The sequence below is a fragment of the Cygnus olor genome, chromosome 2, assembly GCF_009769625.2.
Source record: "Cygnus olor isolate bCygOlo1 chromosome 2, bCygOlo1.pri.v2, whole genome shotgun sequence".
NCBI lineage: Eukaryota > Metazoa > Chordata > Aves > Anseriformes > Anatidae > Cygnus > Cygnus olor.
This window is the reverse complement of record NC_049170.1, coordinates 45,346,818-45,372,051: the sequence shown is the minus strand read 5'-3', so window position 1 is coordinate 45,372,051 and position 25,234 is coordinate 45,346,818. Positions and strand designations below refer to the sequence as shown.

General features: G+C 38.9%; 1 protein-coding gene and 1 long non-coding RNA gene across 4 annotated transcripts in view; one reads left to right on the top strand and one right to left on the bottom strand.

Annotated features, from left to right (window-relative positions):
• Window positions 1-17,123, bottom strand: part of ATP2C1 (ATPase secretory pathway Ca2+ transporting 1) — a 50,212-nt gene extending 33,089 nt beyond the window's left edge. The window contains exons 1-2 of one of the 3 annotated variants that reach the window (XM_040548404.1): window positions 17,002-17,123; window positions 597-707 (exon numbers count right to left, since the gene is read on the bottom strand). In XM_040548404.1, coding sequence (XP_040404338.1) covers window positions 597-665 — 69 coding nt within the window. In that variant the 5' untranslated portion in view covers window positions 666-707; window positions 17,002-17,123. Of the gene's footprint in view, window positions 1-596; window positions 708-16,440; window positions 16,666-17,001 lie in introns of those variants that run through there. The other 2 variants (XM_040548405.1, XM_040548406.1) reach the window with 2 other exon arrangements.
• On the top strand, window positions 16,585-18,933 carry LOC121065537. The gene is made up of 2 exons (XR_005817134.1): window positions 16,585-16,719; window positions 17,550-18,933. It is a non-coding gene; the product is annotated as an uncharacterized LOC121065537 (long non-coding RNA).
• The last annotated feature ends 6,301 nt before the right edge of the window (window positions 18,934-25,234 follow it).

Genomic DNA, 25,234 nt, shown 5'->3' with positions numbered 1-25,234 from the left:
TTAGGAGTTCAGTTACTCAGCTAAATGACAGCCATAGCTTCAAATTCTTGAGTTATCAGTGACCAACATTTATCATGATGTACTCCTCAAGCAGTCAAGCATGCAGAAAATGAAAAAAGATCATCTATCAAGAAAGTTAACCCAAATTCAACGGCTCATATATCTGTCAATGGGTATCTTTCTCAATCCTGTTCCTCCTCTTAAAATGGAGGCTGCCAAAATATATTAAAGACATTAAGAATTCCATCAAGAAATGGAAGCAATAGCTATGAAAAACAGGACAGTTTTACAGGAAGAACTCACCTCTGAAACTCAAGGAGAGTTTTATTAACAAAAACCAATCTCCAACACAGAGAAATCTAAACATTTTCAAGCTGAATCATACCCCCATCCAATTAACAATTTTCTCAAAAACACTGGAGATTAGAGCATTTCAAGAAACAATTTCATAATCAATGTGCTTTTAAAAGTAAACAGTAGTTAATACCAAACAGCCTGATAATGCATGGACTTTTAGTAACAAGATCTGTTCTTATGAGATACCAAACATCATTTGGTAACATCAGCACAGTCTTAAGAGATGCAAAATAACTTACTTGCAAAATGCTTGCAACTTCATCAACTGGCAATTCACTTGCTTTTTTTGAGGACAGTACAGGAATCATTGTCTCATTGTCACCATCAGGGATTTGTTGAAGACGTGCAACCTATGAAACAAAACCAAAGTTTGAAGGGAAAGGGAGCACTAACATTTCATTTCAAACAACATATACCAGATCAATGCAGTATTAATGCCATTAAAAGATAGTTTTCAATAACCATTTGCACTTTAAAAAAATCTGCAGATTCATCTTCTTTTCCATGCAGTATCATACCTGCAACTACGAAACAAAACACTGGACATTCAACTGAGAGGACTATTTCTGTAATGATGTGTTAAGCAATGGCAAATATCCTTACAGTTACATATATTCGCAATCCTTTAGCTCAACAACTGATCAGAAAGTACTCACTTCAGATTAAATTTCACTTCCTGCCCTTACTTTCTACTTACTAATGAAGTTACTCTAAGCAAGCCTACTTGTGTTTTCTTGTAGACAAAGAAAGGAAAAACAATATTAAGAAAACCGCAAGAGCACAGATGCCAGAGAAGTCATAGAATTTGACTATAGTACAAGAACTTCAAGTCAATGTTGTAAAAAGCAACGATATCCTGTAATTTTTCAGAAATTAAAAATTTTGTGAAGTGCAGAGTAGTGCTTTAGCGACACTGACAGCAACACTGACATTCAGTGAAACCGAAGTTTCAGAACTCTTGCTTATTAAATATTGGAAGCTAAAGTGATACTTTTCCATCATCCTTGTCTCCTTTACCTCACTCCATTACTTTAGCCACAATTAATAATTCAGATTTTTTCATCTACCTCCTCCCCCCCCCCCCATTAACTGGAAAACACCTAACATACAAACATGCACGCCACTGAAATGGTTTTCCCATTACACTCCCACAGAATTTGAATTGGCGGTTTTATGCATTTATACAAGACAATAAAAGGTTTTGAAATTCCTCTGTGGATGCTGAGACAAAATATAATAAAAAAAATACTCCACGATGATAATGTGTTACAAGATTACAGCATTTTTATACCATAAAAAAAAACTACGACAATCTTCATTTTCTATACTACACACCGTTTTCTCTTGTACTCAAATATGATAGCTGAGATAAACTCAATTTTTGTTCTTCCAGCTGCTTACCTAAATAAGATTACACAAAGGCTTCAACGCAGAGGCCCAAGGGAACAATGAATGAAGGTGAAAGCCTACCACAGTAGGAACACACATGGTTTCTCTTGAAAGAGAAAGCCTTGGAAACTCTCTGCTCGCCATGTAGTTCCTAGTGGAAAAGTCAACCACAAGACTTGCTCCTTCACTGTAGGGCTAAGAAAGCAAGTCTAGAGACTACGATGAAACTCAGGGCAATGTGCAGTGTGGGTTTGAGCTCTTGGGAGGAGGGCATGGCAGGCTAAAGAACTGCACCTTAACAGCATCTTCAGTGTCCTCCAGAGTGAGGGAATCCCTTGGACTTCACCCAGCCTTGTGCAGCCTGAAGCCAGCAGGATTGGGCAGCTTGGAGGGCATCAGCAAGGGACCAAGAACCAAAGCTCAGCTATGCTCTGTCACACCTCAACTCCGACTGCAATACTTCATTTCAGTGAAAGAGTTTTGGTTTGCTCTTTTCTTTGCTATCCTTTTAACGATGCATTTAAGCAAAGACCACAACTGGAAAGCCTGCGGCCAGATTTTTAGCGTTACAAAATCTGTCCAAAATATCCTTCAGTAGTAGATACTTATTGAAATCTTATGTATATACACTGATATAGGTCTTCATTAAAAATGATGGTGACACACGTTATTATACTGCATTAATATATATATTTGCAAAATTTATCTAGCAAGATAGCTCTTCCAGACACCTTCTACGTTTGAACTGGGAAAAGAAACTGACTCAAAAAAAATGTTTCAGACATGGCTCAAAATATCATGATTTTTCTTTTGCAACACTTGACACATATTTATAGTACTTTAAAAGAACCTCACTAACTGCTTTTGACATCAGAAGAAAAAAAATTAATCAGGAGTATAATTCTATTCTAACAAGGGGTCTCTTTATGAGGCACAAAGACACTAAAATTCAATGCCTTCCAAAAACACGAAAGCCAGCAAATGGTAACAAATCCTTGTAACAGCAAGGTTTCATTATTCTGTACCACAGTGGCAAACATTTGCTCTGCAGCCTAAGGCTTCTCACAGAACCCAGATCCCTCTGCAAAGCAGAACCACATTAGAGCAACATAAGCTGGCCATAACTGCAGCAGAAAAAAAAAGGTATTTCATTTCAGAAGAATACAGGCATTACAACTCCCAGTCAAAAAAAAAAAAAAAAAACCACTCTTCGGCATATACATTTCCAGCTCTCTAAAACTTCATCATGGGAAGCGATGCAACATCACAGCTACTCATTCTTCCATGCAGCCTCGGTTAGATGTACCACTGCTTTGAGCAGTGTCCATGAAGCACTTGATGCTCACGAGAATCAGTTCTGGAAAGAAACACTTGCATTCAAATCTGCCTTGCAGAACCTTCAGTATGTATCGTGCCTATCTGGGGGCTACAAAGACAGAACTCCCCTATTCTGCTATTAAGAACACACACAGTTAAGGCTGCTAAGCCTACACATACGAACCAACATTAAGTTTAAACAATTCAATTCTCAGGAAATTGCCATTGGAGATTGCGACTTTTCATACTTTAAAGTTTACAGTCAATTTCCTTTGGATTTTAACCTTCCTGCTGTTTCAGTTTTCTTGGCTCACACACTTCCTTAAACCAAACATTTACCAAGAATTTTGCCACAGTCTCCCCTCTTTGATACAACACTACTGAAGAACTCATGTTCTTTTCTTTACAGTTTCCCCTCCTAAGTACTAGCTTTTGATTTTTGTTGAAAGTAATGCCATGGATGTAGTATCTAGTTACCGAACACCAGAATTTAGGGCTGGAAACAATTAAGCCTAAATGCTATTTCAAAACAAATCCACAAACACACAATTTTGTCGAAGATCACTCAACAAACCTCTGAACAACCACACTTTCCCAGTAAGACTAGGCAGAAATGAACTGACAGCCATTACAAATTTTAGTGCTGAGATTTTTTTTTTTGCCCTATAGCAAGTGACATGGCTGGTAGACTCAAATACCAGCTCCAAGAAGGGACACACCTCATCATTTCCCTAGTATTAGGCAATCAATTGGGATGGCAGAATGTCTAGTAACAAGCTCTTCAAGGATATCTTGAAAAGTTAAATATCCTTAAAAACAAATGTTAAAATAAAGATGTTTCATCCAAATAAACCTTCATCAGCACGATAGCATTGTGCTAACAAAGCCTATTTTTACAACGTTTTTGTGACATGCTCAAAAAGCCTCTGATTTTAAATGTGTGTTGCATTCAAAACATCTCCCACTCCTAGGAAGAACATTGTAGAAACTTTAGGCCATGAAAAAAAAAATCTACAGAGAAAATTTGGTAAAAGATTAGAAAAACAACGGCTCAGAGTCTTTTTATAGCCAGCTCCTTTCTCTAGCGCAAAATTACTTATGATAAGACAATTCTGGATGGATACTTCATCTCACTTCTCAAAAAACTCTACAATCTCTGGGTAGATTATACTACACTTACAGTTCAGAAAATAACGATATATCCAACACTTTGCCACCAATTAAATTCAATTACTTAGCCAATAAGAAACTGATCGCTGTTCCCTTCGATGAAGTGGGTTACATCGACAGATTTAAGTCCAAAAAAAAAGTTGGAAAAAGCACTTGCCATCTGCTGGGACATAATAACCATATTCAAACAAGTATTTTTGCCTTTACTGCAAAAGAAAGATCTCTTATTTAGCAGTGTCAGCAAGTACTCGGTAGTCCTTTGCACTTGCACTACAGCCCAGACCTGCAGGCTGGAGGTCTGTGCTTCTGCAACACCTGTTAGCACATCCAAGAGCAGCTAGCTATCCTAAAAACCACAGCCTTCTATATTACAGGGTTCAGCCCACCACATACAGTAAGATCTCTTCGATCCTATGATGTAATTCGTGTTCAAACATCTAGCGGTTGGTATCTTAAAACACTTCAGAACTCCATTGCAGGCAAAGTTTTCATACAGATAACGGGGCTAAAATATGATATTGGCTGATGCTTTTATATCAGTTAGACAGCATATAGCTGAAGTTTTTGGAGCAATGATTACAGCTTTCCCTTCCCCATTCACAGCTAAACCTACCAGGGAACAAAGAAGCAGAATACTAGCTAGCAAAAAAAAAAGCAGCTGCCGCAGGAGGGACTTTTCCTGGAGCACTTCCAACATACACACCACCATTTCTATGGCAAGAAACGCACATCAATCTTGTGACCACAGAACTGTGACTAAAGCATGTTTATCAAAACTAACGCAAGTTAATCTGGAAGGTTTACATTACTGGAAATTCAGAGTTCCTTCCTGTTTGCTCTAAAGGAAAACCTGTAATTTGTCTGACCAGTTAACAGTAGCACGAATAAATTCTTCCTCCTTGTAGGCTACACAATTCTGCCTACCCTCTTTCTACCATCACTGATAACCAAGTGCCAATATCCTACCTCTATCACTCGTAGCAGCTTAGCAGGAACAATCCATTATCAATCAGCAGGGCTCACTGACAATGAGGTACTTTTAAAAAAATGTAAAAGGGAAATTTTAGCTCTAGATGCTCAGGGAATGCAAATGGCAGGACCTACATTAACTGCGAGCAATCTAAGAAAATTTGTAGAGCACTCTCACAACAAAATCTATTTTGAGATAATCTTGTGACCAAAACACTTTAGCTAATTAGCTAATACAAAGTCCTTCAAACGTTACACGCAGTTACTTAATTGACCTACAAATACAAAACGCAAAGGCGATATAAAAGTGAAACTATTCAGAACAGAGAAAATGAAAGAAAAACAAAACCAAGATGTTTATAAAACAAAGAAAACACGGCTATGGTAATTCAAAAGAAATGCTGATTCTTTCTTTGAAAACTGCTGTCAGAAACACAAGAGAAAGGAATGCATCTGGATTTGGGGACTCTTCTCTTGGAAAGGACAGTTTAGGATACCCCATGAGAAGTCTTTCTGGCAAACATCAGGTTGGTACAACCAGTTCTTGGGAACCACTGCAGTACAACTGGAAATGGAAAAGGATGACTGGAAGCACTGGCTCAACACGCTTTCCAGCATTTGCCTGTGAACCATACCTATCATCTTCTTCTGAGTCTTCCTATCCGTCTGAACAGTTCATTCACTCCGCCTGCATCTATCCCATCAGCTCCTGTAAAACCGAACCCCTTTCGAGCCAATTCAAGTATCACAAGAACCTTTTGACTACTTTGGAGTGACCAGCCTGGAAGGCTATTGTACCCACCACTGGCTAATCCAGGTGTATGCCTCCGTATCACGGATACTGTGTGATCACTACATGGTGGATCCAATCAACAGTAAAATTACTCAAGCTAAACATAATCAATGTGTAATTAATCAATGCACATTTAATTTTAAGTACATGTATAGCGTATCGTCTTTTCCACTTGAAATATTACATGCACCTGAACAGAAACTGCAGCTTTATTACCAAAATACGGGTATTACAGCATGTTGTCCAACAGACTCTTCAAAGCTCAATTCACATTCCAGACCTGAACGCTATTAGCTGAATTTGTATTGCAAGCAAAACCCCATGCGAGTACTAATGACCTGAGAGCAGACAAGTTCTACACTGTGCCATGCCCTGACCAGAAGTCCATCCAAAGCCATAACATCTCAGGGCTCCAGCATCAGAAAGGACATATGATTTTACACCATAGTATCACCTTTTCTGGGTTATTATGTCAAATGTTTGTGCTATTCTTATTGGGATGCAGAAGGAATCAGCACTTCAGCACACAACACTGTTCCTCCCTGCCCACCATGCCTCATTAACCAGCCTCCATTTTTGATTTACCTTTCTCCCCCTCACTGAAAAAAGTAGTAAATGTTTAACAATATAATAAGAAAGTGTTTCACTGAACACAAATCAGATTGAAAACTACAAACTTCCGTTTTCCTGAATATTCTATATTATCAAACTATAAGTGATATATACCCAAAAGTTGGGAAAGCTCACATTCTAGTAAGCATGTTCTCCAGTTGTGTACAATTCAGAGCCAGGTGCAGAGGATGACGATGACAAATAGATCGGTACTGTGACAAAGAGCAGAATTCAGGGTCTAAATCACCTAGTGGAACTGAACGTCAGGAACAGAAGCAGCTTTATGTAGACATCTGTGCCCATGATAACGTAATAAAATAACAAGTGCTTACCCCTTTTGCAGTCTGGCCCCCTGAAAGCTCACAGGGCTAGAGAACAACTAGCTATCAATGAGCACAGAGGCATGAGTCTCTGCGCATGTGGACAGAGACTTTGGAAACAATTCCCACTAGGCAAAGACTCCTGGCAGTGAAGCGTCTTTAAGGAAAAACATACCACCCAGAATGAAAGTAACCTTTTGTCAGTTCCATCAGGTATGAAATATCCATGCAATGTCTTCTCCTGTTCATTAGCACACGGTACCTAGAGGTTTTGGAGATTCAGATCTTTGACCGTCTTATTACCCACCTTCAAACTCAGTTTAAATGAGTCACTGCTCAGTATCACGACTATGATACCACAGAGCCATTTTCTAGCAATGACCTAGAAATGTTTCACTAAATGTTTCTGCAGTCTGCCTCCTCAATTTTTCTAGAAGGCAAGGTGCTCCTACAACCTCAAGAGAGGTCCCAGTCACAGAACAATGGCCAAGTGATGTCAAGACAGAAAAAAAAAACAGGTTAAAAAAATGCATTAGGCATGCTCACTAGTTACAGTAAGTCCAAGACCAACTACATGCCCAGAAGCAAAACCCCAGATACATACAGAAGGACTCCAGAATGGGAGACTGGGCACAGAGGAGCATGCTCAGAGTCCTCAGTCTGCTTTGGAACAAGCAATACCAGGCATGGTCATGACTACAATGCAACTCCCTCTGTGAAATTCCTCCAGATCTTAGCAGGAATCAAGTCTCCAAAGGAATTCAGCAGTTGTACTGATGCAAGAAGCAGGTAGAAATAGCTGAGCATGGTAGATACAGATTCAATAAATAATTAAGAATTGGTAAATCAAGCTCAGAAACCATACATGCAGACAAAGTACAAGTATATCTTGATGAAGTAAATATAATTTGCAATGCCTTATTCTTGTCTTTTAAACTAATTTAGCTGTATTTTAATTATGTGCATAAAATTGGAAGTTATATTCAGGGAGGCTTCTTCTATGCAGATTGCACTGATACAGCTGGTTGTACCTCATGTATGAAAAAATCATGAAGACCAGTATCTTCCTGTATTCTCAATTAGCAATTTCTCGAATGAGGTCTCAGAAACCTCTAAATTTAGATACGAAAAATACTCAAATACTGTGACTGATCAACAACCCCTATAATGGAAGCAGACATGGGCAAGGGCAACGTGCCCATGAGGCTCAGGAAATAATGTAGGGTGTGACTGACCACAGCTCTTGCAAAGAAAGTTGACTTTATCAAAAACAAAGAGGTAACAGGAAAGTGGTCTTTGTTTTAGATAAACAGCTGCATCAGCTGAGTGGATCAGCTGACTATATCACAGTTGAGTCGATAAACTGGCAGCACGTTTCTACCTCAGCTTGTTAAAAGCTTGAGTATCTCCCTGAGTCAAAATGGCATGCATGGGGTGGCAGGGGACAGGGGACATAAGTGGCTCAGCCCAACAAGAAGCATGACAACTGACCTAACAAAAAAAAATCTCTAAGAAAGAAATGGGCTTGAGATGGTTTTAACACACATTTATTCCTTCTGGGTGACTGAGGAGGCCCAACATGGTGATGGTGAGCATACTACAAGGCCAGAAGGGCAATCACATTGGTATTGTGATTGAACTGGGTATTGCACTTGCCAACCGTAACTTACAATTGTGCTGTGTTTTCAGTGTATTTTGTACCACTGCTAAAACAGAAATCCTATATAACATCAAATACCTTCAAATTCGTACATTTAATACAAAAAAAAAGACACCACCCACACATGGGATATCTAAAAGAACCTGGTCAGAGAGTATTGGACTCAAATACCTCTACTGGAAATAGCGCTGCTTTCTAAGAGCAACAAGTGCATTGCACTGCTCCTTCAGCACACAGATAATCACAACCAATTGGCAAAATGTGTATTTCACTTACCCCTGCAAAAAGCTTTCCCTTCTCACCTCCAAAAGGTTGAAGTCTGCAGACTAATGAGCCACTTGTTTTCTACCAGGCACTGTTTGCTCAGGATAGGAAATATTTTTGAAGGCTTTGAAGTTACTGTGTACTATATTCATTTGAGCGGAATCTTTTCTGAAAGTGTGACAATTTTTCACTTCTGGGGAAACAGCTGTAGCAGCCCTGTATTCTAACACTCTGAAAAAATTGTTCCTATTCAACAGTATTTAGTTTAAACGTTTTACCAGGAGTCCCCACATCAAAGGAAGCGCACACAGAAAACTTCTGTTTCTAAAACAGCCAGAAGGAAAGAGAGACACTAATTTACATTAATGAGTTCTTGCAGAGCAGATTTCTGTCCTGGGAGACCACGTGGTTTCAAGCCCCTTGCTATTGTGTGTTATTTCATGACTTTATGGATAAAGGGCAATATTCAACCTGGCACTGAGACCACCCATTAGCCAAAGAAATATAAATACCCAAATTAGGAGAACAATCTGCTAGGCAGCCCCATTAGCCTGACAAAGTCTGTGCTGTATCTGAATGCTATTTCAGTGGTGCTTAGGACCGTCGCTGAGGCCAAGAGCCAGCCATAACAGCAGAACCATACTTCCTGGTACACGACGCCTCTGTAATTCTGACCAACTAAGCAACAGAAAACTAAATACCAACACTAAATCAAGGTCTGCTTAATTTTAAAAGCTGTAAAATGTTTAAGACCTCTCTATCCCTTACCCCATCTGCTTCAGGCAATATAATGAATACTAAGATGCCCCATTTAATATCCAACTGATTAACTCTACAGAAGTCTATAAAAGCTCAAGAACTATTTTTAAGTACCAAAACCACTAAAAATTTCAAAGAAATATTAAAGTACTAAAAATATCTTCTAAAAAAGCACTTCTCCAAGAAATACATCTCCCCAACCTCAAATGCATCTTACTCTCAGGATGTTTCTCAATGTCTTCTTTTATTTAAATACAGAACGGGAAGTAGGGCATTTAGTTTGACTGAGGATATCAGCACAACAGCTCAGAAAGCTCAGCAATTTTCTGTAATTGTAGTATATGCTCCATGTAGTTATCTTGCAAGCCTTGTGAATGACAACTGCCTGCTCTCTAGCTAGAGAAAATATTTCACAAAAGTAACACCACCTTAACCTGACTGCAATGCTGTTGATTCATTCCTGAGCAGTGGCAACAAAAATTCAGACTGAACCCCCAACAGCACCTCTGTCCAAACCACCTTACTTTCCTTTAGTGCATTTGAATCTTTAAAGAATGCCAAATATTCAGACTGTGAATTTAACCACTATAAAAGATTTACCATTTGGAACATTTCTGTATACTCTGGATGTACTACAATGAATTTAAAGTCTGGTTGCTCAAATCATTGAGCTGCCATCAGAATTACCAAGATCGCATTGACTACCCGTGTATTTGGTCAAAACACTCAACTTGAATACTTTGTTTGAAAAACTCTTTGAACACTGGAAAGATCTGCTTGAACATTTCACATGTTTTTCATTATTTATTAACCAGAAGAACAAAAACTACAGTCTCCCAAGGATTCTCTGAAATGCATCAAAACAACACTTGTGCCTTGATGAAAGCAAAGTTTACAAATAATGGCACTTGGTCAGTTCAGAAACTCATCACCCAAGCAGGAGAGCACAGATGGCCATATCTCACTTGACTCCAAACAGCATATGCCTCTGCTTCAATCCCGATTCACATGAGGCATTTTAGAAATTCAAGGCCAAAAGACTTTGGGTAGAAATACCAGTCATTAATCTTGCCAGAGTTGCTAACTTCCTAGAAGAGAAAATTTAAGCTTCGGAATAAGGTCGTGTGGCTCCTTTCCAATATCCTGCTTCTATCTCATAACACTGAAATGCTGAGCTTCCCAAAATGAAGGATGGCATTTGAACAACAACACTAATAAAGGATTTTAGCACCCTGTGAGATGCTACCAATGTACCCATGACATGTGGGGATGTAGTTGCCATATAATTTTAATTAAACAAGAACTTGAACAGAAATGTTTTCTCTGTATTTATAGCTTAAATTTGTTTAAAATAATGAATGAAACTTCAGGACCTAATTGTTTATTATATCCCTGGCAGCTATGCAGTTACTTCATAATGTGACAAAATAGAATTATAATAAAGAAGCCAAAACATAATCCTAAGCTTATTGTTTAAAAGAGTTCTCAGGACCAAGCTGGTGTCAATGCCTTTTAAAACGCACACATAATTCACTGCATAATTACTCTACTTATGATAATAAGGTTTCTTATAATTAGCATCAAGAAAACAGCAACATTGTATTCACCAAGTTCTTTCTGGTGAATTATGTATGCGGAAAAAAGTTCTGCAGAAAATTTATGACTTAAAAATATTTTAAAAGCCTTTGTAAAGCAGATTCTGTAGTCTGCATCTGCTAACCCATTATCCATCTTATCCCTCCTAATTACTTAGAGTAGAATGCTTGCAAAACAAATAACTAGAAACAGATGCTTGTCCCAAATTTATACCTTGACTATTATATTCTATTTTCCTTCTCTTCTCTGCATTGCACCTTCATCATTCCTTCTAGCTGCTACAAACCACAGTGCAAATGTCAACTTTATCACCCGGTGTCAGCAAGTTATGACCTGAACTTTTTCACCAACTCAAAAGCAGGTCTCAAAAAAAATAAAAAATCTACTTATCTTTGACTTATTCTAATCTTCCAAAATCCCGCTGTGGTCTATGGATGAATTTAAATTATATTTTTATTAAACCAATGAGTGTATTACTTTTTTTTCCCCCTTCTAAAATCACCATCATCCCTTTCCAAGTGCATTGCAGTACCTGTCCCACTTTTTAAACAACAAGTAGTGCTAATGTCAGCATGCCTCAGTCCGATACACTAGAGTTATGACCACGGGAAGACCTGAGTCGATCCAATGGTGTGCTTATGCCAAAAGGTGGATGGAGGTCTCACTCCTTTGTCCCTTGTGGAGGTTCACATGCTGACCATTCCTGACAGTAACTGGACCCTCCACGAGGCCCTTCAACTTCCTATTTCAGCAGGAAGCTACCCAGCAGAGGGCTAGGGGAAAGAAGGACTGGTCAAGCCTTCTGCCAAGTTAGCAAGCCAGGCAAGCCCAATAACCATGACAGCCAGCACAGCACATGCTGCAGGAACGCAGCTGTGAGCATGATCTTCTCTCAGCAGTAATGAGACCATATCATGCAGTCCTGTGGAACTGCATCCGAAGATAACCACTTGCTATTTTTTGGTGAACAGACTGACAAGTGAAAATGCTTGCTCCTCTGTTGTTTGGTTAGGTACTGTCTGAATTTTCCCTACACTACTGTTTTTTGTGACTCACCAAGAGATTACATCATAGATTCCCCACATAAAGGAGTTCCAAAGCAAACAAAATAACTAAACATACATTCTGTGGTGTCTCAACTCAAACAGATCCCATGTTAAACCATTTCTACACTACTGTAGATTAGTACTTCTGGTTTATCAGTATGGAAAAAAAAAACAGGACGGAAAAGACTAAAACTATGTAACGAACCATCAACCAACCACACAACAGACTCAGAGGTGATGCTGACTGAGCAATTGAAAAGGAAAATCTATATTTCTAATGCAAAACACGTGCTATGTTAATTTAGCAGGTCTATAACTAAAATAACTCATAACAAGTACGAAATTATCAACTAGGATTGGTCTTCAGTGAAGATCCAAACACCATGGTTTAAAAAAAAAAAAAAAAAGGGGGCAAAAACCTGTTCTCTCACTTTATGCTCCAAGTTAAGCAGAAGAGACGTCACTGTTATGCCAACATAAATGTAAAGTATTGGGTTCTAATTTTTGCATTGCAAGCCACAGACGGTAACCAAACAGCAATGAACATCAAAATTCTCGTCTCACCTTTTAGTTATTTAAGAAGTCATCTACATATCAAAAGACATGTGAACTGCTGTGATAACACCACATCCATTTGAAATTTCTGATGGGAAGCATTAGAAATTCTGATTCTCATTATTCTGGATATTACTTTCAAGAATAATTAATGAACAATGTAAATTGTTTTCAAGTCACTGCTGCCACAGGCACCCTGCCCCCTTCCTCTGCCCTTCACACTGCCACCAGTCCTTACAGAAACCTAGCCCAGGGTGAGCTAGTCAAGGATGCTACCTCGTTGCCTCTAAAACACATCCATTCATTGATCTTAAATCTGTTGACTTTTCCAACAAAGACTATTTTCCTCATTTAAGGAACACACATAAAACTCTTTAGGAACACCAACTGCACTTCAAGCACACAATAAAAACAAAAACAACACATTTGTCATCTCAGCATGATGCGACAAACTAAAGCACCTTTTTCAGAGAAAAGAAATGCACTGACTTACCTCAGTATTCAACCAGTTATTAAAACAATCTTGAAACTACCACTGAGAGACTATAGGTTGAAATTAACAGTCTGTGAAGATCAGCTGAAATTAACTAGGACTCGAAACAATAAAATGAAAGATTTTGGAATCACCACGATGGTTTTATTACTTACAGTGAGCCTGGTCTGAGTTGTGCCAATGTTCTGCATGACTTTGGGAAAATCTACAGGTGGGAAAGTGCTATCCTGACCTCTTCTGCTAGGCACACAATGATCTGAAAACAAATGCTACAGAAGGCCTTGGTAACAAAACAGTACCCTTATTTAACAATTCGTATTTGTAACCACAGCCTGACCTGAGAGCACAAGAGATCAAAGTTGATGTAACATAGCCTGTATCCTTTGTTTGTTTGTTTTGTTTTGTTTTTTTTTTTACTAAAGCGCAGTCTTCTACAAGACAGTCCTCACTGGGACAAAGAACCTGCCACAATCTGAAAAATAGTGATAAAAGAAAAAAAATCTGACTACAATCATAGAAAGCTACTTAAAACAGACAAAACATGTCAATGGGGAGATACAAAAAATTTATAACGCCTACTTTGCACTCACATTTATTTTCTCTAAACATCTGGAAGTTCTCTCGACTGCCCACAATTAAAAAAAAAAAGCTCCACTTATCAAAAGAAGTCACAAAATTGTATCTTTCCAATAAAAATTCAAACAATACTTCTTTAAGTCATAGTTTTACTGAATAAAGCAAAAACCTTCTTATGACAGGAAATTCTCTCACTTCCCCATTACTGTGAGATACATGAATCTGGGAGGAAGTTTAATTAACTAACTCTTCCCAATACAAGAGACAGAAACCACAAAGTCTTGGGACAAAGCATTAGTTTGCTTAGAGTAAACACACTACATGGTTTATGAAAATTGAATTAAGAGACGAAAACGTCCATTTTCCAAAACCATGTTATCACTTCCTAACCTTGAATATTGATCCAAATACAGGAAAAGAAAAATTTGCCATTCCTTGCTCAATTTCTAAACTAAAGAGACCTTTCAAACACAAACTTGGAAAAAATAAATAAAAAGCAAATGTCTTACTGCAATCTTTATTCTACAGTTCCAACTACCTCCTGGAGAAAATACATTAAGGATCCTCTCAAGAGTGCTGAAAAAATCCAAATGAAATTTGATGGCTGGCTCAAAATGTCAAATGGATAGAAAAAAAATAGACTAAAAATACTAAGAGGACTAAAACAGACAGTAGACAGTCGTAAATATATATGCCTGTCTGGAACCCAACTGTGAGACAGTGGAGGTGAGGAGAAAGAGTGGAGAGGAAGCGATTTAAATGTTAAGGGAACAAACCCCATCCTTTTTATTTGTACCGGTTTCTTCCTACCCCCAGGAAACTGCACCATTTTGAAAACTTTCAATAAACCACAGTATTTATTTCTGTCTTTGAAATACACGTCAGATCATCTTTTAAAGTACTTTTCCCCTAGATACAGCCATATTTTATGTTTCTTCTGTCAAACAAACACACTCATTTTTAAATACAAAATATTTATTCCGGAAGAAAAACAAGAAATGACATCTTTGCGCTACTAGTATTCAGAAGAATTAGAATGGGCCAGACTCTACCATATGTAACTTGATTATAAACTACATCAATGATATCATATTTCTTTGGTAATAGAACTAAAAGGCATTAAAAGTCTTCCTGCTCTTTAGGGTTTGGCACACAAACATCAGACATACTTTTACCCTAAGTGTATTTCTATTTAATGGCATTACATCTGCTTTCTTTCCCCACCAAGTACTCCTCATTCAAAAATCTTTTATTTACAATGCAGTGACTGAAATAAAAAGGCACTGACACTACTTCTGCCAGCTAACTAAGCTCCCAAAACAGAGATCAATTTGCTAGAGATGTCCCCACCTCCACACACAGAGACACTTCAAAACTTGTATCAGACTAGGTCCCTGCTCTTTATTCCAAATATTTGCTTAGAAGACATGATCAGGAGAATGAATAAATATTCAAATTCCTTTAAATAAAGTTGAAAGAAATTTCTGAAATGCTAGATTATAACAACCTATGTAGCTTCCAACATAGGTTGGATTTCACAATAACAACAACTTATTAGTCACGGAAGACAAGGTATTTCAAAACAGAACAACACCCAACCAGAGAAACCAATTTAATTAGTCTACCCCACTAGTTCAACACAGGCCACCAAATCAAACTATTAAAAAGCACCTCCCTTCTCAGAACAGGGGGAATGGGGACAAAAGAAATTCCTGAGGTTCACATCAACCTATAGCAAAGGAAATACAGTAGCCACTTAAAAAAAAATCTTCAAAGGATAACGATGACATAGATTGGGAGGGGGAGATAACATTTCTTTTCTTATATCAATTTTTATACGTGTATATATACATATATGTATATATGTATATATGTATATATATACATATATATATATATATATATATATATATATGAGAAATTTTCAACATCCACAGCCAACTAAAAAGGGAAATTGTTATGTTCACAGTCACTAATGCAAATTGGCTTTCAAGGTTCCCAGAACATATCCTGAAACCCAACACGGAAAAAAAGAAATAACTTCCTGGACTACATCATTTGCAAACTAGACAATAAGGAGAAAGCATATTAGAGCAACCTAATTGAGCAACTTCTTGCAACGCATGGAGATTACTATTTCATACCAGATCTTACAAACGGTAGAACTTTAAACTTCCAAGCTACTTTTTAATTAAAAAACTAGCAAAGAAGGCAAGGATAAGTGCTTTTTCAAAAACACAGATCATGCACAAGAATATTTCAACAGAAGATGCAATTAATGCTTCTCAATTTGGCCATGAAAGATTAATTCCAGGAAAATCATAGCCTCAGCAGATGCCAAGCAACTGACGTCCTATATAAACGAGACGGAGCATTCACTAAATCACTCCATAGATGCTCTGAACGTTTTTCAAGGGGGAATAAAACCTGCCTGGTAATCAGTTGGAGGAGCACCAGTGCAAATAAAGACAAACGATAGCTGTTTGGGTGTGAAACCCAGAACAAAATCCCTGCCACAGAGCAACCCCTGCGAACCCCTGGGACGGTAAAGCATACACACGCACCGGTCGGAGTTGTCACCAAATTGCATGCAAAATTCCTCTTAGCTCCAGTGAAGTCAGTGACTCTGCTGAGACCTTTACCTTCATTTTCCATCGAAATCGTACGGGAGGCGATAGTTAACAAAAGTCTTTAGCGACACCAGCACCGGCGGGGGAGCTGAAAGGCGAAGAGAGAGATGCCCCAAGATCCCAGGCAATCACACTGCTCCCTCTGCCCCCACCTGCAGCAACATCTGCAAGAGAAACCAGCGCTAGAGGAGGAAAAAAAAACGAGCTACTAAGGTAAGGCCCTGCAAGCCCTCGGCCGCCCGGGGGCCCGGAGCTGCCGGAGGCCGCGCACGCTGAGGACGAGCCGCCAGCCGCCCCAGCGCAGGGCGCAGCCGCCACCGAGGCCGCTCCCCCCGTGCCCACACACACGCTCACGGAGCCGGGGGAGGCTAAAAATATCCCCCCTAAAATCCCCGGGGAGGGACGGGGAGCGGCACCGCGGTGGGCGAGCCGGGGAAGGAGCGGGCGGCGGCGGCAGCGGCGGCAGCAGCTCCCCCGCCTCGCCTCGCCGCTCACCTCCGGGGCCGGGGGCGGCGCGGCCGCATCCCCGTTCCGCTCACTTCCGCGGGCGTCGGGGCAGGGACGGAGGAAGGAGGGTGGAAGGGAGGGAAGAGGGAGGGAAGGAGGAGGAGGGAGGGGAGGGAGGGATGGAAGCAGCGGACGGGGCGGAGCGCGCAGGCGGAAGGGCCGGGGGCGGCCGGGAGGCCCGCGACGCTGAGGGGAGGAGGCAGCTGGGGCGCCCCAACGGGCGCTGCCAGCCCCGAGCCGCCGATGGGAGCGGGTCTGAAGGCGTTGTCCTGAGGGAGAGCGGCGGGGAAATGTAAAATACTGAGCACCGTGACAAAGAGAAAGCATTCCTCTGTCTTCACCAGGCCCCCAAAGGAGCGTTACTTGCGGCCACGGTTCCAACACAGAGGCAGGGGAAGGCTTTCAGTACCCATCTCCACTGAGGCACCTTTATATTTAAGGGCAGCCCGTGTAAAACAGGACGCATATTACTAGTTAAAACAAAATGCATTTAGCCCTTCAAGGTCACAAATCTAATCGAGACGTTCTAATTGTAGGCTTGGCACCCGTCTCTAAAGGAGCGTGACAACGTGGACGAAGAAGTAAGAGTCTCGCCGACAGCTCGTGATTAACGACCTGCCGCCTCCCTCTTTGTTTTTCTGAGGCAGCAGAAGAAACCGAAATCAGTCTTTGTCATTTCATAAAGAGCATTTAACGGAACGTTATAATTTTAAGCATTTTAATTAAGCCTCCTAGCACATAATGGCACGCTTCTCGAATCCCTCAGCCAAACGCGGTCTACTTAAATAGTGTATTTCCTCTTTTCAAGCTCTTAAAGCTATTTTTCTGGGGGGTGCTAAAATAATAGACAAATAATAGACAAATTTAATGTCTATACACAGTGATAGGTGAAGAAGAATTACAATTGCTGACTCAAAGCATGGGCCCTAAATATTTGCATTTAAGAAAATAAGGAGACAACAAACAGGCTAATTAGTATTACCTAATGCATAATCTCAGACCTGTCCCACATATTTGCCACATTACTTGAAAATCCCGGTGGTTACTCCATGAAATATCCCACTACAAGTAGGTAGCGCTGTCATTGTAGCAATGACTTCCGCAAATACTTTCTGCTAACTTGTTTGCAATGCAAGCAAAGAACCATGTTAGCTTCTTGTGACACTAGCTGTGATACTTCTGTGTCAACACAAAACTGATGCACAGTGACTAATTAGGAAAAACGCTTGTTTACTTTGTTCAAACTGGTAAATCTTGCTCTCAATATCAGATGTTACCATTAAATACAATGAAATTCTGTAAATACTTTCATGAAGAAAGAACATGGGCATTGCCTGTAGCTCCTAATACTATTTATATGTAAAACGAATTGAGACTTCTTTACATTATGGTATGAGAAGCTTTGTAGAGAAGCTTGGAATGGAGTTCTTGGATGTTGTTCAGAACTGAAGGTATTGAGATGTAAGTGAGGGTATCAAGATGTAAGCATCTGTGACAAAGTCAGCCTAGTAAGAAATAACTTTCGTTCACATATCTTAAAAAAGGAAAAAAAATGTCAAAAGCAAGCCCTACTGTATAGTGACAACTAAAAAAGCTTCATCTCTAGGGCTTAATCTTTTTCATATTAGTGTAATTAGTCAGTCATGCAGTCCTGTATGCAGCCAGAGAGTTGGGAAGTGCCTCTTCTGCATTATACTAGGACTGTGTCCATCCTTGGAAATTGTATTACATTTTCTGCCATACTGTACTCCTATGCTCAGTGACTGTTTAATAAGCAATAAAGTATTTTATCTCAATCTGCTGCTGAATAAAAAAAAATCCTGAGCTTAAGTTGAGCTTGATAAATAAGAGTATTGAATGGCGAAGTCATTATTTAGCAAACCAAAGCATTATTATTATAATATAATCACAGATATGAAAATCAAAAAAAAAAAAAAAGCTTTGCTTACAGTAACCAGCTGTACTCAGTCGTTATAATTGCAAGAATTTATGTTAGACTAGAATTTGTGTTAGACTTTTTAAATCTCATGTAAAAAGAAATAATTGCAATAAAATACTAGTGTGAACTATTCAATGAGCAAATGTTTCTGTGTCAATCCACAACATAATAATTTGAGTGAAAATACAAAACAATTTTTTAAAATATGAATGGCCAAAAAATCTCTAAATCTTAGAGTTAAAATATCATTTAAAAGAAAGGTAGTACTTGAAATGATGTGCAATACTGATGGGTTTGAGGGAAAACAAACTGCACGCCTTGGTGGTTGTTGCATCACCATTTTTCTCTCTCATGGTTGCAGACCTGAAACTACTTCCTAACGAATTGAGCCTGCTGGTGATAGGTTTGCATTTATGAAATCAGAGTTTCATGTCAACTTAAGCAGCCACACATTCTTCTTTTCATGGTGTTTTCCGTGTTTTCTGTGCCACCCAGTACTGCCTAAGTGTTCTGCATCACCAAAAAAAGAGGAGTTCCTGTCATCCTGTCACCCCCTCACATCCCCTTCTCAGCCTTTCCCCCACAGAAATCTCATCATTTAACTGCTGTTGATGCCCCCCTTCTGTGAGCGGCTGTCAGCAGCAGGGAGCCACTAGATTATCTCAGAACCACAAAGTTGGACGTTAATTAGTTTGAGGTTATGTGGGGACTAATTCACGTTGAAAATCAGTAAATACAGACTTCTCAAACTGAATCAAGAGTGGTTACACTGGTACAGCCAAGAGGGTGGCACCAGCATGGGAAGCATAAATAGGTACTGCGGCTTTCAGTACTTTCTGTGCTCCCCTAGGCCTTCAGGGATGAAAACTAGTGATTTGATAAAATGAAGTGGGATATGTGGTTTTTTCATTATAGTCAGCCAAAAAAAGTTTCCTTCTGTATGAATCTAAAGGCAATCTAAAAACTCGGTTTTAGCTGTCTTTATACTTCCTTTTCAGGAAAAAAAAATAGGAAAAAAAAAAAAAGCCTCTGTCTGAAAGTCTTGGAAAAAAATAAGAGGTAATAAACATGTGACATTCCAGACAGAAACATTCATCAGATGGGAAGAAAGGAGAGTTCTGTCTAACGTCATTAAACAGAGAGGCCTTCCCCCACAGCAAGTTTATATGCAAGCTTAACTTCAAGTTTTAGTCTTCACGATCACGATCAATTCAACTTCATCTCAACTCTTCCCTTATGCTATATACAGCACTATCAGAAGGATAGAAAAAGGAATTTTAAACATAATAAAGATAGCTACAATGGCATGTCTCAACGGTTTGGAGATCCATTTAACAGAATTCTTTTAAGTCACTTTTCAGACCACAACAGCATTCAAAATACTTGCTGTTCTGAACTAAGCTTCCAGATCCTTTTAAAGGATCCTTTTAAAGACAGATTTATTTAAATGTTGTCAATGTTGAGTAATGCTAATGAAGTCTACTATGAGTTTTGTTGATCTCATGAGAAGTTTATTTATAAATTGTAATAAGAGAAAAGCATTTTTCTGAATCATAACATCAATAGTATCTTATTATGTGACAAAGCTTTCTACAGCATTTCAATCTGGGGCAGAGGAGATTTATATGTGGTCCTTCTGTCAAAACACACATCAACTACTTGCTTACTCTGCTTTAGGCATAATTTGACCTGCCCTCAACATGCTGAGCATGAATTAGCCTTTCTGGAAGAAAAATTACTGTCTGCTAAGATGGACTTTCCTTTGATTTAATCTCATTATTTGTCTTCTTTCATCTTGGTATCAAAAACTCACCAGTGCTTTTACAGTCCTCAACAGAATACTTACACGATTTGAGTCAGACAGGGGAAGGATAAGGCTGGATCTTCTCATGTACACACTTTTAAAATTGTTTATGTCATTCGTTAAGCCTGCATTGCATATTTTCCTCCCCACACCCTTTCCATCTGCACTGTCCAGTTGATAGCTGATAGGAAGCAATCACCTTGTCTCTGAATAGAGCTCTCCAGAGGAAAATCCATGGTAATTCCAACTAAAGGTTGAATGTTTCATATGTATGTGTGTGTGTGTGTGTGCGTATGTGTATATATTTTTAACATTTTTTTTTAACATATAAAATGTTAAAAACAGTAAAAAGGAAATTATATAGTCCTCACAGAGGAAACAAATACTTATTTCATTTTATACACCTGAGCATGTTAAAATGTTAGAAACGTAGTTACATTTTCAAATTACCTTATCTCAGCCTTGTCTTGATGCTGTGCAATTATGATAATTAAAGAACTTTGGTTTATGGCAATCTTAAATTAGATTTCACTGATTTTTAAAACACCATTAGATTTAAACCTCTCATCCCATCCTTAAATAGTGTTCCTACTAATGTTCTACATTCAGAGTGGAGGTGCAGCACTGCAGCAATTTAAGTTGACATAAAATCAGGCTGGTGCGATTCTCCTTTTGCTGACACCCAATCAGTGCTGGCTCTGGCACTGTCATCTCTTGATAATCCGATTCAGAAGGACTGATCCAGCAAAAAAGAAAGCCTACCTCAAAAGAGGCATTACTGCTGAACTCTCAGAACTGGTGCAGGAAGAAAATGTACAGCAGTTACAAGGTTACAGGAGCTCCGTCTTTACATCCACATACATGGTTGTGAACACACACTATCAGAGCACTAAAGAAAATTTGGTTTAATCAGGTCTTTCAGGGAAAGACTTGATGCATTCATTTTCTGACCACAGGACTCTACTGTTGTATCTCAAACCTGTGTTTCATCTGTAGTTTTCTTGACACCTTCTATTCCTTCCACATTTTCAACACTCACCTGCCAGTCTCTTCCTTCAACTATGCTATTTTGAAATAGTTGAAAGTATTAATTACGTATTTTCTGTAGAGGTTTTTCCCTCCCTTCATTTAGGGCACAACAAAGCTCTTCAGCTGTTTCTGATTTACCCTGTTTCAAAGTTGGCTACTCCAGTAAAAGCTTCACTGCTAAAGTGTGGGCTTTCAGGACATGTGCTTCTATACTATCTATTTTGGTTTCAGATTTCTTAAGATGATCCTACTCATTTTGTGAAGTAATGAGCAAGTTTCCTGTTGCCTGTAAAAGACAGCCAAGAGATGCATCCAAAGAGATTGTGCTCTGTAATTAGAATATGCTGTGAAGCAAGTTACTATTGGAAATCTTAGCTGAGGCAGGCGACGCATCTTGTCTGCTACAGGACAAATGCACCACACCTCTGCACCACCAGCTGCAGCTACAGCCACATTACAGCCCAAGTATTGCAGAAGATGGAAACAACTGCTCCCTAGTAATGTAAAGATTACATGTCCTGATGATGGATTATTGCAACTCTTTAAAGGGAAAGAACAACACCCCATTTACTTTTTAAAGATTTCAGTTGCATTATAGTAAGATGCCTGTGGTAGAGAACAAAGGCAATTCAACAATGAAACTATTAAGAGTTAAAATAATCAGTGGTAGTGAAGTAGTTTAGTTTGAATTGATTCCAGGCTAACGTGACCAGAAATTCAGGAATGCTGCATATATTACAGACACAGCCAAGTCTCTCAGCAGTAGGAAATTCTTTTTCAAGGTTATCAGTGGGGGTAAAATGGGGTGAAGGTAATAGTTAGAAAGGAGCTGGCAGTTAGTAAACAGATGTTTACCTACTCATAAGATTTCAGCTCCAGGCAAGAATGAGATAATTTGTTTGATTAAACTGTAAAGAGTAATGTGTCAGACTGCATAATTTTATTCAGACTTGGAGCCAAAAGCTTTATCAAGTGAAAGCATGTGGTAGCATTTCAGGTTGGGAGAAATTCATTATAAACTTTTGTTTTACAGGACAGCTGACATTCTATTTCCCTTTTTGCTTTGAGAACTACTATGTGTGTGTAAATGAAGGTCTAGTCTTCAGAAGAATTTTTTCCTTTCTTCTATCTTAAAAAAACGTGGCCTGAGGTCACATTTTTAAAGCTGATAGTGGTTATTGATAGAAGCAAATATAGCATGCGTCTAGTGAAACCACGTGCTCCAGCGTAACCCCCCCCACCTTAAGGTAACCCCAAATGAAATGAAAGACTAAATCTGTATTCAAATGCATTCTCAAAGAATCCCAACAATTAAGCTGTAGGGTGATAAGTGAAAAGCTGTACACACATGTTATGCAACACTTACAAACTTAAGCATACTTAGTAAAATAGCCGAGTTTAACAAGGCTGTTTTGACCTGGTTTCCTATCCAGCTACAGAAGTGTGTGTTAGGACACAGAGGTGACAGCAAGTGCTCACAAGTGCTTCTCTACCACTGTTGATGAATATCAAGCTCCAGCACATGGAATATTAAGGGGGAATTGAAAAATAAACACTCATTTCAGGGTAGCACAGAAAGGCTCTTGTCTGGCTTGGAAATAGGTGCTAGAATATTTTCAGCAACATCACCTCCTTTAGGCTAACTGTCATTGAATAATAAATAGATCACACAGATCATTGCATAATAAATAGATCACATACTCCAGTCCTTGCATCGCCAAGGGTTGGATACAGCCCCAGATGAAGTTAGCAGGGGTGGATACAGGAGGCACAAACCCCACAGCTATATCACATAAAGTGCGAGCATATATTCCACCAGCCTGTCGCAATGGGAGGGCTACGAGGGCCCCGAGGTGCCCCTCTCTCTTCCAGTAAATCAGTGAACTGACGTCAGCTGCATTCTGTGCATCTGCAACAAGCCAAGAAGCACCAGAGGGGGATTTAATTTAAAAAGAGTTGAAACTTGTACCATATGCCCTCCTCCCCACCATCTGGCTAGGGGGGACATTTTGTACAAATCCAGCATGCCAACTGCCTATTCAGAAGGAAAAAAAAGTTCCTCTTTCGGTAAAAATATTAGGCAGTTCCCATTCCATCTTTAGGGGCCTCCAACGTAATCCAGATCTATGGAGGAGTCCTGCAGATGCAACCCTATTTATAGGCTTCAGAAACTGGCAATGATAGATCAGGGAAAAGCTTGTTTCCCTGTTTGAAATTCAGCCTAAAGTAAATTATAACCTGATATATTATATATTATGTTTGAAAACTGCTTAGAATCTGTTTGTATTTAAACACATACATGATTTCTATCATATATCTTCCATATTTCATATCATATTTAAGGCCATAAGGTCATATTATTATTATAAGCAGGTATTAAATCACGATTATGAGATCATATTTATCATATCATATTAGATAGAAATAATTTAAATACATGATGCAGGATATTATATTTTATCATACAGATTTATGATTAGGCAAATCAAAGATACATTTATATTTATCATTAGGTTATTTATCATTAGTTTCTGTCTAATCAAGGAGACATCTAGCCATATATCTATGGCTTATTTAATATGCTGTATTGAAAAAAATATATACACATCAAGCTATAACCATTTCTGATTCATTACTCATTGACCTGTGAAAAATCATCAGAGAGAATAAAACAACACAACTCTCATTGGAAGACCCTGAGATTGTAGGAGCAACACAGACAAATTAGAAGTTGCTAATGTATGTATGCAGTGAGCATCAAAATCTTGATTTTGCTACTTTCAAGGCTGCAGAACAGGACTCCCAGAGAATTTTCTGTAGTGGGTATAGATACCAACAAACCAGGTTCTTAAGAATTTGTCTTTTATATCTGCTATGATTTTCACTCCAAATTGTTTTCTGGTTTTGACAAGTTATCTTTGATTGTTTACAGCCTCACATCTTCAGCATGTGTATACACTCTGATGCTGTTTTTCACTTCCTGGGACAGATTACAAAGGATTTAAAATAAGCTAACCTTAATGTTTCCAATTTTCACAGTCACAGAATGGTTGAGGTCGGAAGGGAACACTGGAGATCATCTGGTCCAACATCCCTGCCAACCAGGGTCACTTAGCACAGCTGATAAACAGTTCCTGTTGATAAAGTTTGTTACATCCAAAGCCAAAGCCTCACTGAAATATATGAAGCGAGAACTAGGTTTGAAGAAACTACGCTTTGCAGCAGTTAAGCTATTACATCCTACAGAGTCTAATCAAGACACTTCTAGGGTTGCAGCTTAACAAGTGCAGAACTGTAACAGAGAAACTGAAAATCAGTGAGAAAAAATACAGTCCATTTTTAGAGTTGACAAAACCTTTGAAATTGCATTTTTCTGTGCCATATACATGATGCTTGTGACAAAAGGAAAAATATTGTTTTCTATACACACACACCCCAAGGCCTAGGCC